Here is a 15,872-nt window from a genome sequence, read left to right on the forward strand (position 1 = left end):
GAAAAAGTAATTGCAGCATGTATTTAAAAGCTAGTTTTGGTTCCCCCTACCCTGATGTCACATCATGGTGAGCTTGTGACATGCCCGGTAAAGATTTCAGGACGTTTTCCTGGCCGCTCTGCAGGGTGGTTCAATTGTTGGCAATACAACCACCAATCTTGAATGTATTGGTGGCACTCAAGTGGCCATTTTGGAAGTTTTGGCCCCTGACGTCATCACAACTAGCGGGACCATTGTGTGAAGTGACAAGAATTACTGCTGTGGGTAGTGGCTCTCGCGAAAAATCACATTATTATCAAAATAAAGTCATATCAGTGTTTGGTGAGATTCATGCTTGCTCAGGGCCATCTATGTATACGGTACATTTGCATGGTAGAGTAAACACAGCTTTGAATAGTGGTGTCAGTACAATTTTAAGCTGTATTTATTTATTCATTCATTTATTGAAAATGCCTCAAGGTCCCTGTACACATCACAAGGTTTTACATGAGGGGTGGGGGAAACAAACAAGTTAGTTAATATTTACAAAGTGTGACTCAACAGAGTTCTTGAAATGAGCATGGCTGATGTTAAAGACGATGTCTGGAGGAAGACTGTTCCAGTTGATGGCAGTCTTGACAAAGAATGATTGAAGATGCGTGGCAGTCCGGGCACAGGGAGGGTATACGGCTTTATCATGACTGATGCGTTGAGAGATGTGATGAGCTGGATTGATGGAAGAACAGTTACGTAGTACATGAAAAAAATTATGAAAAAGTGAAAGCCTTGCAATTTTGCACCTAGTCTGAAAAGCAGTAAGACCTTCCTTTTTCTTTAGGTTAGTTACACTAGTCGTGTAAGAATAATCAGAATAAATAAGTCTCACCGCTCTGTTTTGGACTGATTCTATTAGATTGGTTAGAATGCGTGCAGGGGGATCCCAGATAGAACAAGCATACTTTAATTTAGGTCGGATTAGTGTTTTATAAGCTAGTAGTATTATGGGAGGAGATGCATTTGTTAAATTTCGCTTAAGATAACCTAAAGTACGGTTAGCAGCATTAGTAATATTGGTAATGTGAGCAGCCCAAGTGAGGTCGTAATAAAGAGTAATACCCAAGTATTTAGCACTAGGTTCTGAGGAGATGACGCTGCCGTTAAGAGAATATTTGAATGAAGGGCAGTCATGCCATCTGTTAAATGAAACCAGAGATGTTTTGGAGCGCTAGGTTATCGGTGACGTGGATGATTGGGCGATAAATGATGCAGTTGTTGGCGAACAGGCGTATGTTTGAAGAAATGTTACTGGGAAGATTGCTGATGTAAATAAGGAAAAAGAGTGGACCTAATACAGTGCCTTGTGGCACTCTGGATGAGACAGGGGATGTAGTTGATGAATTATTTGCATGCACAAATGGCTGTAGGTTAATGAAGCACTTATTAATCTAACGAAAAACAAAAAGATCTAAGTTAAGTCGCCTAAGTTTTAATATCAAGCGTGTACGTGGCACCTTGTCGATAGCTTTTTCAAAGTCGATGAAAAGTGCGTCTACGGGTATGTTCAGATCAAGTCCAACATGGATATCGTGGAGAAAAAGCGCAAGTTGGGTTTTGCAGGAAAAAAGCTTTTGAAACCCGTGTTGATGCTGATTAAAGAAGTTAACAGAATTTAGAAAATTGACCGTATGGGTAAATATGATATGTTCCATGATTTTCGAGCAGACATTGGTTAGAGAGACTGGATGGTAGCTCGAAGGGCCTTTCTTATGGACTGAAACAATCTTACCCAACTTCCAATCATGTGGCAGGGTGCTGGATGACAATGACTGTTGAAAAATATGAGACAGAATAACACTGGTTATACACTTGGTATTTTTTAACGCTTAGGAGTTTATACTATCGGGTCCGGCAGATGAAGGTACCCTTAGTGGGTCAATGATTTTGACGATACCTTCAGATGAAACTGTGATTTCAGGCATAATGGGGTGATTGGAGGTTGGAAATTGAGGAAGGTGATTATGAATTTTTTTGGCGAAAACATATTTTGTTTGATTTGTAAAGTCTTTGCAGTGAAACATTTTATGTGATGATATTTAAAATAAGCTGTTGAATAATTGATATTATAATGATATTTTATATGTTGGCAGCTTCTTTGAATATTGAGCTGCCGAAACCTCATTGTATAACACTTTCTTGACTATGAAGTGATTGTCTCTTTTTTGTTCATGTGAATATTTTTCAGATCAAGACTGATACTGTTGGTCAACTCATTGGTAGAATAAGGGAAGAGCTTCCACAGCTTGAAGCAAATGAAGAGACGGACCAAATTAAGAAGCACTTTCAGAACACCTTAGATCATCTACGCACTCGTATGGAATCCCAAGATGCCGAAGGACCATCCTATGCAGGCCTGTCACTATAAGTGGAATAACGACAAATGCTGTCAGGTGAGCTGCCTGTAATGAAAAGTTTTCTGTGCTTATTTTAAGGTGTGGGATGTATAGTCCAACTTGCGGCCTTCACCTCACTTGCACATGTATTTTGCATATTGTTGCAAAGTTTTAGGCAACTGTTCCTTTATCTGGTGACAGCAAGATCGCCCAAGAATTACTTCTAGTTTTGGGCACCTACACTGCTTAAGTTGCAGTTAATGCAAGACCCCTGACACCCAAATTGCAATTCGTCTGCTTTGATTAACAGTTTTGTGTGTGATAATCGCATAATTGAATCATGAATGCTTTGGGTGTGAATTTTCATGCATTGTCTGCAAATGCGTCAAATTGACTTGACATGATTCCAAGGCACTCAGTACATTCCAAGAAAGAAAGCGAAAGAATGTGGTGTTTTGAGTAAGTTTTAGTAATAATGTTCATTAGCTCATAATTAAATATTTAATTGCAATTTGTTGGCTTCTATTCTTGCAGAAAAATAATGACACATTTGGTTCAAAATGCACGCACAGTTTGTTTTTCGGTTGTATTCATTTTTTAGTGGGAAAAGAAAAAAAAAGCACACAGTTGAACTCCGCTACAACAAACACTGCTTCAATGAAATTTCTGCTACAACGAAAAATTCACGATTCCCCATCAGTAGTCCATAGGAGTCAATGCATAATTATTGTCGCCTCAACAAACACTTTTTCTTCGATCGTCCCGCTTCAACGAAATTTTACGATTCAATTCCAGGCTCAGATACTTATTTCTATGCAGTAAACCCAATCTTTAACGTTTCGATGCATTTTCAGAGCCTGAAAATGCGTCAACGAAATCTAAAACACGCATTTACACCACCAGAAACCGCCGCTATACCGCCACTATTCAGCAAACATGGGCGCCGCCATTGCTCGATAGCGATGGCAATAAAATTGCCCTGCTTTTGCCACTGGCTTGCTTTTGAGCCGCAGACGATCCGAAGCTGAAGCTCAGTTGCTCAGTTCATGCTTTCCTTCACGCAGCTGCTGGGTGCAACCGTGGAAAGATGCTTTTTCTTATGCTTATCATTATGTTCATGCTTGGCCAGTGTGTTAACTAATCAGAGCGGCTGTTCGTCCGAATTATGAACATAATCAGCTAGCCGTGAGTGATGGATGATAATAATGGCATAGAATACAGTCGAACTCCGCTACAATGAATGCTGCTTCAACAAAATTTCCACTACAACGAAAAATTCACGGTTCCCCATCGGCAGTCGATAGGAGTCAATATATAAATAATGTCACCACAACGAACACTTTTTCTTCTGCTGTCCCGCTTCAACGAAATTTCACAATGCAATGCCAGGCTCAGATATTTATTGCTATACAGTACACACAGCCTTTAACATTTTGAATCATTTTCAGAATTGAAAATATGTTGACGAAGTCTAAAACACGTGTTGGCACCAACAGAAACCGCTGCTCTTCAGCAAGCATGGGCGCCATCGTTGCTCGATAGCCAGGGCAATGAAACTGCTCTGCTTTTGCCACTGGCTTGCTTTTGAGCTGCAGACGATCTGAAGCTGAAGCTCAGTCGCTAGTTCATGGTTTTTTTTCACGCAGCTGTGCGGAACAATGCTTTTTTCAATGCCAATGCGTATCATTTTGTTTGCGCTTGGCCATTGTGGTAACTAATCCGAGCAGCTGTTCGTCTGCATTATCAACAAAAATCAGCTAGCCGTGAGTGGTGGATGTAAGAATGGCATAAAATAAGCAAAAGTCACCGCTCCACAATGCCCTGCCTCCATCTCGGCGATGTCGGATACAATTTGACGGCGAACAGCTGCTCGTGTTAACATGTTAATGCACCTGTTTGGTTCGTCCACGAAAGTGGTTGTAGGCCTTGTTTCAGCATGCTTTTCACCATGGCCTCGCTATGTATGGGTGAGAATCGCGTCGTGACGCTGCTGGGAAAGAATAAGAAGCAGCAGACACTTTTTGAATTTTGAGAATAAACGTTGCTCGGTTTTGCTAGCTCAGATCAGCTAAATTTTTCCTAATCTTCTACTGCGAAATTTTTGCTTCAACGAAATTTTTTCCGCGCCCCGTCAGTTTCGTTGTAGTGGGGTTTGACTGTAATGCAAAAGTAGCCGTTCCACGATACCCTGCCTCTATTTCGGCATTGTCGGATACTTTTGACGGCGAACAGCTGCTGGTGTTAACGTGCAACTGTTTGGTTCGTTCACGAAGGTGATTTTAGGCGTTTCAGCGTGCTTTTCACAATGGCCTTGCTATGCATGGGTAAGAATCACATCGTGACGCTGCTGGGAAAGAATAGTAAGCAGCGGACACTTTTTGAATTTTGAGAATAAACATTCCTATGTTTTGCTAGCTCAGATCAGCTATATTTTCTCGATTTCACTGCAACGAAATTTTTTCCGCATCCCGTCAGTTTCGTTGTAGCGGGGTTCGACTGTACTGTTGACGTTGGTTTTGGAACACTACATGTTGAGCGTTCATTGAACATGCTAGTGTCTCCAGCAAAGTGATTCCATGCAGCGATATGCAAAAGAATGAAGTTTAATGACTGCCAGTTGTCCAATCAGAAAGCCTGCACTAATGTACACACTGCGTTTCGAGCCATTTGAAGAAATACGCACTGCGTGATGCACTTCCAAAGTTTGTGTACAATTGTACACGTGGATGATGAAAGGAATGTATCATATAATACTGCTAGCATTGGTAACATTAACCAGTTTCGGCATTACGTCAAAACGTCCACCTAAAACCATGAAAACTAGTGCCCACTATAATGGAGTGCTGAAAGGTTATTTTTGCTCAAGCTCTGGTGACATTCGGAGTGCTCTCTTTAAATTGGGGCCTTGAGTGTTGAGAAGAATGAAACAATGTGGATGCTGCAGTATCATTTAGGGTGTGATGAATCGAGCGTGTTCTCCTGCCATAATCTATGTGTACAATGAAACGAGATGCGACACCCTTTCTATGCACCCACTAGACTGAGACCTCCCTCCTAAGCACCCACTAGACTGTCAAGGGTGTGAGCCCTTAAAGCCAGTCTTGTGCACATACCGTATTTTTGCGCGTATAATCCGCCCCTGCATATAATCCGCACCCCCACTTTCAGCTCACCGAGAAAGAAAAAAAAAATTCTCACGTATTGCCTGCACATTTGATATACAGAAAAGGCTGTACAAAAGCTACTGCTCAAGCAACATAGCACAAATGTAGATAGAAAAAGCTTTATTTAGCAAGCAGAATACGCTGTCTGCAAGGCCAGTCACAATTCACTCACTGTCGCTGCTCTCGCTAGAGCTATCACTTAAGCCACAGTCCTCACTAGTATGCACAAGGTCATCTTCGGTTCCATTCATGTTGTTTGTGATGCAGCATTTTTTGAAACTTTTTCACACCATCTCACCTGGAATTGCCTTCCATGCCTTGAAAATCCACTTGCAGAATAGGGCAATATCAGGCCTTCGAACTCGTCCTGTCGGCGTCAAGTCGTAGCAGCCTTCAGCCATCCACTCGGCATAATAGTGCTTGACATGCGCTTTGAAGGGCTTGTTAAGTGACACATCTAGAGGCTGCAACATTGACATCATTCCACCGGGTATAACAACTAAGTCGGTGCCGTTGCGTGAAAGGCGGTCCTTCACTTCCTCAGTTGTGTGGCCGCGGAACGAGTCAAGAACGAGCATGGACCTCTTTGCGAGCATCGCACCGGGCCTCTTCTCCCATACCGTCTTAATCCAGTCTACGAACAAGTCACTGTTCATTCACGCGTTCTCGTATGCGCGCACCACCACACCGGCAGGCAAATGAACCTTTGGTAGAGTTTTCCTTTTCAAGATGATGCACGGTCGCAGTTGCGTGCCGTCAGCGAGGGCACAAAGCAAGACTGTGATGCCCAGTTTCGTGTTCCCGCCGGTCAGCACGCTCACCGAACTGCTGCCCGTATTCTCAATTGTTGTGTCTAACGGCATTTCAAAATAAACAGGAGTTTCATCCGCATTGCCAATTTGCGAGAAAATGTAGTTGTGCTGCTTTCGCAGGCCAATTACATATTTCTGGTACTTGAGCAGCTTCTCCTCATAAGAAGCCGGCAAGCGTTGACATATTGTAGTCTGCCATCTGACTACAGATGACTTGCCGCTTCATAAAGCGGTGCAGCCATCCGCGGCTCGCACGGAACTCGTGAGGTAGGCCTAGCTCCATCGAAAGTGGCCGCGCTTCCGCTTGGGCCATCTTTCGGTCGATACGGCGTGACCCCTGCTTCTCACATCTTCGATGAACTTTACTAGCTCTGCCTCCAGCTCAGGGTAGGCACCGGTCTTGGGGCCACGAAATGACCTACGGTCGCGGTGCACGGCTTGTAGGCTCTCTTTCTTCTTTCTCCACAGTCGCACGCAGGACTCGTTTACATCGTGCAGTCTTCCCGCTTCGCAATTTCCGAATTCCTCGGCGACCGTGATGATCCTAGGCTTTTGCTGTGCCGTGAAGGCCTGCCGCCTTACGCTACTCATGGTGACAAAACAGATCGACTTAGGCTTGGCGAACGGGTCGGGATGTGGAGAACTAGCGGTATCAGCGAGGTAAAGAGCGCTCACACTTGGCGACAACTTGACAGTACTACCCCTTCTAGTACACTGTAACAGCACCCTGGAAACAACAGAACCGAAATGCATGCCTGCTACGGCGACAAAAAGTAGTACATTAATTTACTGATAATATCTCTATAGGCACTATAATATCTCATTTGCCTTGCTGAAATAAATACTGCTTTATTTATCATGGAACTTATTTTATTTATTATGGAACTTTCTTAGACAGCACCACTTTTTTGGCAAGCCCTTTCCAAAAGTAAACATGGCGTCCGTGACGTAGGGACATGTGGAGGGTCACTGAGCGGCCGCGAACGTCCAAAAAATATACTTGTGGTGTGACAGTGAGATTTTGCACTGAACAATCAAATTGTATCTCCCCAAATGTTTTTCTAAACGCTTCAACGATGCAAGCAAGCGAAACCAAAATCGGCCACAAGCTGCCGTGCTACTTGCGGAGCAACACGAATTTGCGGAAACCGCCTCCGTAGCCTTCGCTACACTGTTAAGGGGCTTCACAGCACAACACGCATCTGGGAAGCAGCACTATAGAAAAAACCCCACATATTATCCGCACCTCCACTTTGCCACTGAAGTTTTTGGGTTTTTGGTGCGGGTTATACGCGTGAAAATATGGTATGGGATGACAGCCATTTTCCTGTGAAGTGATAGTTTTAGGAGCCAGTTGAAGTCAGGTTAGTTACCCTGTGCAGTTAATTTTTTCAGTGTGCACGATTCTAGCCAGGGAAATAAAGGGCAAAAAACAGGCAGCCAGATTGAATTCAAAGAACTATGGGAAAATGGCTGCATTTCATATGCGCACAAGTTGGCGCACAACTTGAAACATGTTGGCAGTAGATACAGTGTAGATGTGGAGTTTTTGGCAAAAAACAAACTGGCGAGTCTGTGTCCATGCCTTAATAAGCACATAGATTCCAAAGTTAGCTCCGTGTAACACCAAAACAAGTTTGTGAAATGTGTAAAAGGGGAGGTGTATGGGACACATTTTTCGTGTGGTAAAGTGTATGTTGGTCAGTTCAAAAGATGCATAGCTTAGGAAACGCCATACGTGTAGAAAGGCATCAAGCAACACTCATCTTGCAGCCCCCTGAAAATCTGCAGATGTTATCCCGTGTTTGATGAAACTAAAATCATTTTTCACTGCAAGGATCAGCTGACTCGCGAGGTGGTTGAATCATACCACATCCAGAAATATGGACATGACTATGTTAGTCAAGAGACAATTGTGCTGCACAATAAGTAACGAGTATGTGTATCTAGACATGTAGGGCGTTTGTTGCACCTTTCTCAGTTATGCATGTGTGAGGAACCATGTATCTGTCTTTATACACCTTTTCTGTTTAATAATAGATCATTTGTGAGTAAGCACAGTCCTGTCTAGCTCATCTTGCCCATGTTCTTCGGTGCACTTAACAAAAATTTTTAGTATAATTAACAATAGTAGTTGCTTCAGTGTCAGTTGGTACTGCCAACTCACATGAGCACTCACACTTCTTTTAAAACCAAATAAAATACTCCTAATAATCAGTCATATGTACCTATCTATGCGAGACAAATAACACAAATAGTATCTTGAGTTAGCAATTTTTGTGTCGTGGGTTTTCTTCGTGTTCTGGTATATACAGGGTCCACATGGCAAGCTCCTTTTATTTTATAAAATGATTTTGGCATAAGAATAGAGCTTTTTTTTGTTTCCTGCTGCTTTAAAAGCCATTATTTATGAGCAAATATGTACTTTTTTTATTTGCAATTTTCTCCATTTATTGCACACACACGTGTGTGCTTGACAGGGGGGGAAGTTGTGTTGGCCTTGAGGATGCTGTGTAGATTGAGGCATTGTTTCGTTTCCAGAAACCTTCTGTCTTCCGCATGTTGGTGCACAAATTTGGACACTCGCGGCAGTGACCACCTTCCAACCTATGTTCAGTTCAGGTGGTTTCGCCGCACGCACACAGGCTACATCCGTCAAACCGACTGGATACTGTTCAAGGCATCTGTCAAGTCTGGCTGTGAGCACACGACTGATCCATCCGAGGTAGAGAACATTATTGCTTCTTCACTGCGTGACACAACCAAACAGGTTAACCTACCGATGCAGAGATCAGCAGTTGACTCCCAATACGAGGCCCTTCGTGCAATCCTTCGCCGTGCCGAACGCCGACACAGACGATAGAAATCACCTTCAGACCTTTCCGCCTGTCGTCGAGCTCAACGACATGTTCTTCGGCATTTTGACAAGATTGACAGGCAACGTTGGAGAAATTTCTGTGGATCTCTGGACCCCAGGCAACCTCTGTCTAAGATCTGGGGGGTGGTACGAAGTTTGCAGACAACTCCCCAACAACGTCAACCATTTCAAGCTCTTGCTCTACATCAGGGACGGACAGAAGTTGAGATAGCCAGTGACTACTGTAGCCTCATCGTGGACACCACTGATGGTCTTGCCACTAATGAGCTTCTTACTACCATTGCGCCTCCATCGTCTGACGAGCGCCTTGATGTGCGTTTTACAATACATGAGCTTAACGCTTCGATTTCTGCCTCCCACCGATCATCGGCACCAGGACCTGACGGAATCACGTATGCTGCACTCAACCATCTTGATACAGAAGCACGACGTATCCTGTTATCTCATTATAACACCTCATGGGAGTCGGAAGAAGTCCTAGCTAACTGGAAATGCAGTCGCATTATTGCATTGCTCAAGCCGGGGAAGTGTCCTTATGCACTTTCCTCCTACAGACCAATCGCGTTAGCCAGCTGCGTCGGAAAAGTGATGGAAAGAATGGTACTGGCACGATTAGAGTGGCTTCTAGAGAGCAACAACTCCTTTCCTGCATTTATGAACGGCTTCAGAAGCGGCCGATCTGCCATTGATGGTGTGGTCGACTTGATCACCAGCGTTGAAGAGGAAAGAAACCGACGCAGACTAGTGGCGGCGGTCTTCTTAGACATTAAGGGTGCCTACGATAATGTGCTGCGTTATGCGATCCTTGACGCACTGGAAGATTTCGACATCGGTGGACGACTGTACGCTTGGATTTTTAGCTACCTTAGGGACCGCACCATTTACATGACGACAAGTAACGGAGACACCGATCGATATAAGGTTCATCGTGGTGTTCCCCAAGGAGGAGTTCTCAGCCCGATCCTATTCAATGTCACAATGATCGGCCTAGCAGCAGAACTTCCCAGCATGGCGAAGATCACTGCATACGCTGATGACATATGCATATGGGCATCCGGAACTACCCGTCCGCAATTGCGAGCTCGACTACAGCGGGCAGTGACGATCACATACAAATATACGACGTCAGGGGCTCACTCTTTCAATCGACAAATGCGCAGTGCTTGCGTTCGCGCGCAAGCATATGTCGCAATACCCGATATTTATTAATGGGACAGCGATACCTGCTGTAACGCACCACAAGTTCCTTGGGGTTGTCGTACACAGAGATCTATTGTGGACGAGGCATGTCGCAGTACTTCAATCTAAATTGAAAAGCTTTGCTCTCATTCTTCGCCACGTAGCAGGAGCAAGATGGGGCCCATCAGAATCATCGCTACTTCAATTGTACAATGCTCTATTTGTGGGATACATTCGATACAGCATGCCGGTGCTTTCCAATATGACACCTAGTTGTGTGAAGACACTAGAGAGTGTTCAAGCTCAATGCTTACGAAGATGCTTGGGTCTACAGCGCTGTACTTCAACAAATGGGACAATCGCAGAGGCTCGGGCTTGTCCCATTAGTGTATACATGCTCTGCGAGCCACTTAGAGTTCACCTCCGATTACTGAGCAGACACAGACAGCACCCACTGTCAGTACTACCCGCCACTCACCCAGATTGCAGTTTCTCAAGAGTAATATCGCGGCATGAAAATATACCATCAAGGTTTTCTCCGCCAAATGCCCCTGCAGTGCCTCCATGGGTCCTGCCTAAACCACCTATCTCTTTTACGATACCTGGAATTACGAAGAAGTCGCTCATTTCTTCTGTTGGCCTCAGACACCTGACCCTATATCACATTATACAGTGTACAGTTATTCTCTGCACGTGTACACTGACGGATCCACTACACTAAACACCTCCGCTGCAGCCTTTGTCATCCCAGACATGGATATGGCTCGACGATTCAAAGTGGACCATAAAACCACATCAACTGCCGCAGAGCTTGTCGCTATCCGAGAGGCAATAAGGTTTATTTCCGGAGAGCGACCTCGAGCCTGGACGATTTTCTGTGATGCCAAACCCGCTTTGCAAACCATTAATTGCATCATGAAGCAAGGTCCGTATTACAGCTTGGCAATAGAAATCACAGAACTTATTCAGGTTGCTTCAACAAATGGCCATCTTATAACTTTCCAGTGGATTCCCGCTCATTGCGGCGTGATGGGAAACGAAGAGGCAGACGCTGAAGCTAAAAATGCCTTAAGCAGTGCCCCTGAAGTGCGCATTGCGTTTTCACGAGCTGACACGAACGCCCTGCTTCGCTGCGTGATGCGCAACTACACACTTCAGCACTGGACCAAACCGGAACGGCGACACCAGCGACTTCACAAATGGGACCCGGAAATGAGGTTCCGCATGCCTCCTAAATTGAAACGGCAACTCACAAGTATGATCCACCGCAGTTGTCTTGGTGTAGCGTACACCAGACGTTACGCACATATCATCGGTCGCAGTGACACTGGTCCTAATTGTGAACACTGTGATGTGCCAGAAACACTTGAGCACATATTTTGTGTTTGCCCAGCATACGCACGTGAACGACAAACACTGATTTCTTCTACTGAACTATATCGCAGTAGGTCATTAACTGGTGAGATCATGTTGGGCCCTTGGCCAGACACCAACAGTGCAACTGCGGTCACAAGAGCAGTTATTACCTTTTTAGAAACAACTGGACTATGTGCGCGGCTATAAAATGTGTCTCAGCTAGAAAGAACACTACGTACTCACCTCTCTATCTCACCATCGTCATCCATTAATCTTTCTTTTCCCCTTCCCCTTCCCCCAGTGTAGAGTAGCAGGCTAGAGCAAGCTATCGCTCAGGCCGACCTCTCTGCCTTTCTGTAAATAAACTTACCTCCTCCTCCTCCTCCTCCTCCTTGAGGCATTGAAACGTTTTACAATGTTAACAATGGCTGCATGTGGTTCCACACTGTATCCTCATCATTTTTCTGTACACTCATTCAAATCACGATGGGCACTGCTTTGCTTTGCTGTTTGCATAACTGCCATCAGCATGTAACCACTGCAGTGTTTTTTTAATGATATATCAAAAGCAGCTGTGTCAAGTTAGGTGTATTTTTAGCCTCTGAATTGTGTAGTTTATGATTACTCAAATACAAGGAAATGTTCACTCGAAAGGTAATACTCAAAGTAGAATTAATTAGTGAGAATGCCTTCACATGCAGCAAGTTCAGCTTCCACGCTATTTTGTTGCAGCATCACGCAGTTACAAGTCTTCTTTTGCTTGATATAATTACTGACTGACTGATAGTGAGCAAACAATGGCACGTGAGATGTGGTGGTGTGTCTCATTACATAATCTTATGAAACTCTATTGTATAGTTTTAAACTGTAGTGTAGTAATTATCACATAAATGGAATGGAATTGAAGTGGAGGAAAAAACTTGCTGCCAGTAAGTACCAATCTGAAGGTTGTGGGTTCGTTCTCACCGGCGTTCATTTGTTCCTTCATCGATTTTAATTCCTTTTCATTCATGTATAATTATTACATTACAGTCAGGTTATGAAGTAATATCCCATATGTCTTCTTTGGCCTTGTTGTCTCTAAGTTTATTTAAGGCTGTGTCTAACAAATAAATAAGGTTTTAATCTGTTCCATTTCTTTTGTTCTGTCATATAACATGTATTATGCATATTCCAACTTCTCATTTGCAGAAGAAAAAAAAAGGTGATCAAGTGAAATTTTGATGTTTTGTGTGTGTGTGTGTGTGTGTGTGTGTGTGTATGTATGTAAATAATAGGTTGGGCTGCTAATGTTTCTGAAAAGTGTGACACTTTATGCTAAACATTGTAATGAGATTTCTTAAATATTGTTTATCGTTAATAGTATTAGTAGTGCTTGTCTGTTGTCTGTCTCTCACATGAGTTCATATTTTGTAGCACTAAAATCACCGCATTATATAGTCACCATCTCACCTAACAAAAATTTTTTTATTAAGTAGACTTCTTACACAGCATGCAGTAAAATCAGATTTATGATGTCTCTGCCAACTCTTTTTTGTCGTGCTAACAAAAGGTAGGCATGGCGTTAAGAGAAAAAAGTGAACATGATTGGGAACGTAATGCCAAAGGTAGATAACCACTTATCAGTGAGAACAATGAAATGAGTACTAAGAGATGGAAAGTGGACAGGCTTGTGTGAATATTTAAATGTTTCGAAGATAGGAACGAATATTGCTGTATTCAAATTTGCTTCGATTCGAACTTGAATGGCTGAAAATTTCTAAAATTTGAAAACGAATATAGGTATTATTAGTCCACATGTAACCGCCCCCCCCCCCCCCCCTTTTTTTTTTTTTGCAAAGGTGGTTTCACTGCAGTGGAGAGGTGCTAAGCCGGGAAAGCACCTATTCAAGTGTATATTTGATCGCATGTAATCTTTTGTAAAGGTGGTTTCACTGTTGTAAAGGGATGCTAAACCGTAAGAACACCTATCCAGGGGAAATCTGCACTGCCGTGAAGCCCCACAGCAGAGTTATATGAACATATTACCATAGCACTGATTCATCATTTTTTAAGTTTAAGGGCTTATTATGTAGGATTTGCTCCAAGTATAGTAAATTTTAAAATATAACATTGTTAATGAGTTATCACTTGCATTCTACCGAAAGTGAAATCTAGCTGCTAAAGTTAGTTGTTTCTTCTTTGAACCCAAAAAGAATAGCATTTACACGGGTCCTGTTTCAATTATATATATATACATTCCTTGGCATTACTGTCTGTTAGATCTCATTAATATTGTGTCAAAACACGGAAAAACGAGCCCTTAGGTATACACTTCTTTCCCATATATATATGTATATATGGGAAAGAAGTGTATACCTAAAGGCTCATTTTTACATTTTTATATATACACAATAGGATAATATATATATATATATATATATATATATATATATATATATATATATATATATATATATATATATATATATATATATATATATATATATATATATATAGTGTGTATCTGCAGGCTATTTGGGTCATGAGAAATATACCCATTTTTTCTTATAACATGTCATATTCAAATTCAATTCATAATTATTTGACCAAAATCACTATTTGTTTTGAATTCACTTCTAACCTATAACTTACTATTCGCTCAAACCAAGAAATGGAGCGAAGGCCAGCAGACAGCTTAGTGGTGTGATGAAATCAAGGAGTTTGCAGGAATAAAAATGGAATCGGCTCATGCAAGACAAGGCAAATCGGAAATCATTTGGAGAAGCCTTTGCTCTGCTGTTCATATAGGACAAGCTGCTGCTGTTGTCGCTCGTGATGATGATGATGATGCTTGAGCTTTTTCTTGCCAAACTGATATCTGTTGATTTCTTTTTTTTTTTCAATGAAGTTTTTTTGGTGTGCTGAAATATATAAACAGCAGTAATTATTTAATGAGTGTTTTTGTCTTTTGCAGCACAGTTCCTCTGATGTATTGTCACAGCAATCTTCAAGAGGTGATGCGGAGTTTCTGAGTAACCTAACTCAGGGGCATGTTCACTGTCTTTTTTATTTCCTCTTAGTGTTTATCTCACAGAAAATTTGTCAATGCTTTAAGTATATGAATTTCAATACTTTTTTTATTATGTCTTTCGAAGTAAGCATACAAATGCATGCACAGTTAGTACTATAAATCATTTCATTATGTGAGAGCATACTATTTTTTTGCTGCAAAGTTTTTCTTGAAAGGCGAGATGGTGTGGTTTCTTTCCCTGTTTCAACCATGTATTATACTTGTCTGTACAGTCAGATAATCGTGTTCTAGTGAATACCAATAAAGTACAGTTTATTAGTATGGAAATGTCCTCAAATCCTGGTATAAAAGGTATGTATGACTTTTGCCAAAGCTTTCAGTGTGTAGCCTGGTTAGCATTTACTCATTGGTGGGATTGTGCTAGTCGGAAAGCTTCATGTGTGCAGTAACTTTTTTTTTTTGCCTCTTGAGAGCCTTACATGCAGGACACCTTTGATAGTACTTGAATCTGGTGGCATGTTTTTGTAGTTTTCACATTTGTTAATATGTATAGAATGCTCTTCGCATCAGTTTGCACTATTGCAAGACTTCATGACATACCATGTTTGTAGCATTTTGTACAGAGTAAGGAACCGCGAGGGATCAGATTTCTCCAGATATTTTAGTATAGTGCAGAATTTCTGCATGATGTTTTGTTCAAGTTGCATCACTCATTGAAGTAGAAAAGCTATATGGCAGGTGACTCTTCTCGGTGAGCTGTGTTAATATCCATTTATTCTCACTGAAATTGTTGTTTTCAGAATAAAACTGCGCCTCTTAAAAGTAAGATTTGTAAATTATTTGATTTATGCAGCTCTCTGTCTCCAGTGTGGTCTGTAGAACTGCACAGTGGTACAGTGGCATGCTCATGCTTTCACTTCGAATTTGGGTGTTTTTTAGTAGGCATTGTTATAGCTTCTCAAATGCTGGTTTCCAGTCTTTTGTGTTCGGGTGCAGCGGCATTGCCATCTGCGACAGCATGTTCAACCAAAGGAAACAGGGATGTTGATATGAGCTGGTTGAAAAACTTAGTGGCAGTCTGCTTCACCTGCAGTAAACTCC

The 15,872-nt window shown here is 42.3% G+C and overlaps 1 protein-coding gene across 2 annotated transcripts in view; it reads left to right on the forward strand.

Moving 5' to 3' along the window:
• The window catches only part of Vps35 (Vacuolar protein sorting 35), a 64,552-nt gene extending 48,955 nt beyond the window's left edge, over nt 1-15,597 (forward strand). Inside the window, exons 16-17 of one of the 2 annotated variants that reach the window (XM_037427589.2) lie at nt 2,222-2,426; nt 14,715-15,597. In XM_037427589.2, coding sequence (XP_037283486.1) covers nt 2,222-2,401 — 180 coding nt within the window. In that variant the 3' untranslated portion in view covers nt 2,402-2,426; nt 14,715-15,597. The remainder of the gene's footprint in view (nt 1-2,221; nt 2,427-14,714) is intronic. The other variant, XM_037427590.2, reaches the window with a different exon arrangement.
• Nucleotides 15,598-15,872: the final 275 nt, after the last annotated feature.

This window comes from Rhipicephalus microplus, chromosome X, assembly GCF_043290135.1.
Source record: "Rhipicephalus microplus isolate Deutch F79 chromosome X, USDA_Rmic, whole genome shotgun sequence".
Lineage (NCBI taxonomy): Eukaryota > Metazoa > Arthropoda > Arachnida > Ixodida > Ixodidae > Rhipicephalus > Rhipicephalus microplus.